Source organism: Myotis davidii, unplaced genomic scaffold, assembly GCF_000327345.1.
Source record: "Myotis davidii unplaced genomic scaffold, ASM32734v1 scaffold170, whole genome shotgun sequence".
NCBI classification, from domain to species: domain Eukaryota; kingdom Metazoa; phylum Chordata; class Mammalia; order Chiroptera; family Vespertilionidae; genus Myotis; species Myotis davidii.
Window position 1 is genome coordinate 1,035,749 of NW_006282528.1, and position 665 is coordinate 1,036,413.

General features: G+C 66.6%; 1 protein-coding gene across 2 annotated transcripts in view; it reads right to left on the minus strand.

Annotated features, from left to right (window-relative positions):
- Positions 1 to 665, minus strand: part of SMIM11A (small integral membrane protein 11A) — a 7,991-nt gene that overhangs the window by 1,092 nt on the left and 6,234 nt on the right. For both annotated transcript variants that reach the window (XR_001512925.1, XM_015560334.1), the window contains exon 4: positions 415 to 584. Coding sequence is in view for 1 of the 2 variants with exons in the window: in XM_015560334.1 (XP_015415820.1) it covers positions 426 to 584 (159 nt within the window). In the remaining variant the exon portion in view is untranslated. The remainder of the gene's footprint in view (positions 1 to 414; positions 585 to 665) is intronic.

Genomic DNA, 665 nt, shown 5'->3' on the forward strand with positions numbered 1-665 from the left:
CGGGTGAGGACCCACAGCAGGGCCTCACCGGAGGTGCAGGCGGGCTTCGGGCCTGTGACCCACCTCCTCCCCACCCCCTCTTGCACTTTTACGCACCCCTGCAGGTGTTTCTAGAGCGTGCTTCTCCGGGGAGAAGGCGCAGCTTTCACTCGATTCCCCAGCCCTGTGGCCCGCCCCTCCACCCTGAAGCGCCCCGGCCCTCAACGAGGGAGAACCACAGGCTGGGGGGGGACCAACCCCGAGCTCCCGGCTCATCGGGACAGGCATGAGGGTCAGGTCTCTCCCCGTCTCCCTGCCTCCCCGAGCGCTTGACAGCTGGCGGCCCCTCCTTCCCCCGCTCCCCGCCTGCACCCCCCTTAGGCCCGAGGGACACGGCCGGGCCGCCCGCCTGCATCTCCCAGCCGCTAGCCGCACCTGTGGCTCCCTTAGCGCGCCTTCTTCTCCGCCTTCTTCTCCGCTTCCCCCTGTCCCTCTCTGGCTTCCAGCCTCTTCCTTTGGTACGCTTTGGCTCCGGCAAATGCCAGGCAAAGAATCAGTGTTTTCGCCGCCAAGATGTACAGCAGCAGGGGCACGTGATCCAGCGCCTGGGAAGGAAGAAGCCGCTCTAAACGTGCGACATCACACACTTACGCGTGCGACCACGTACGAGGTCCCGGCCCCACGTT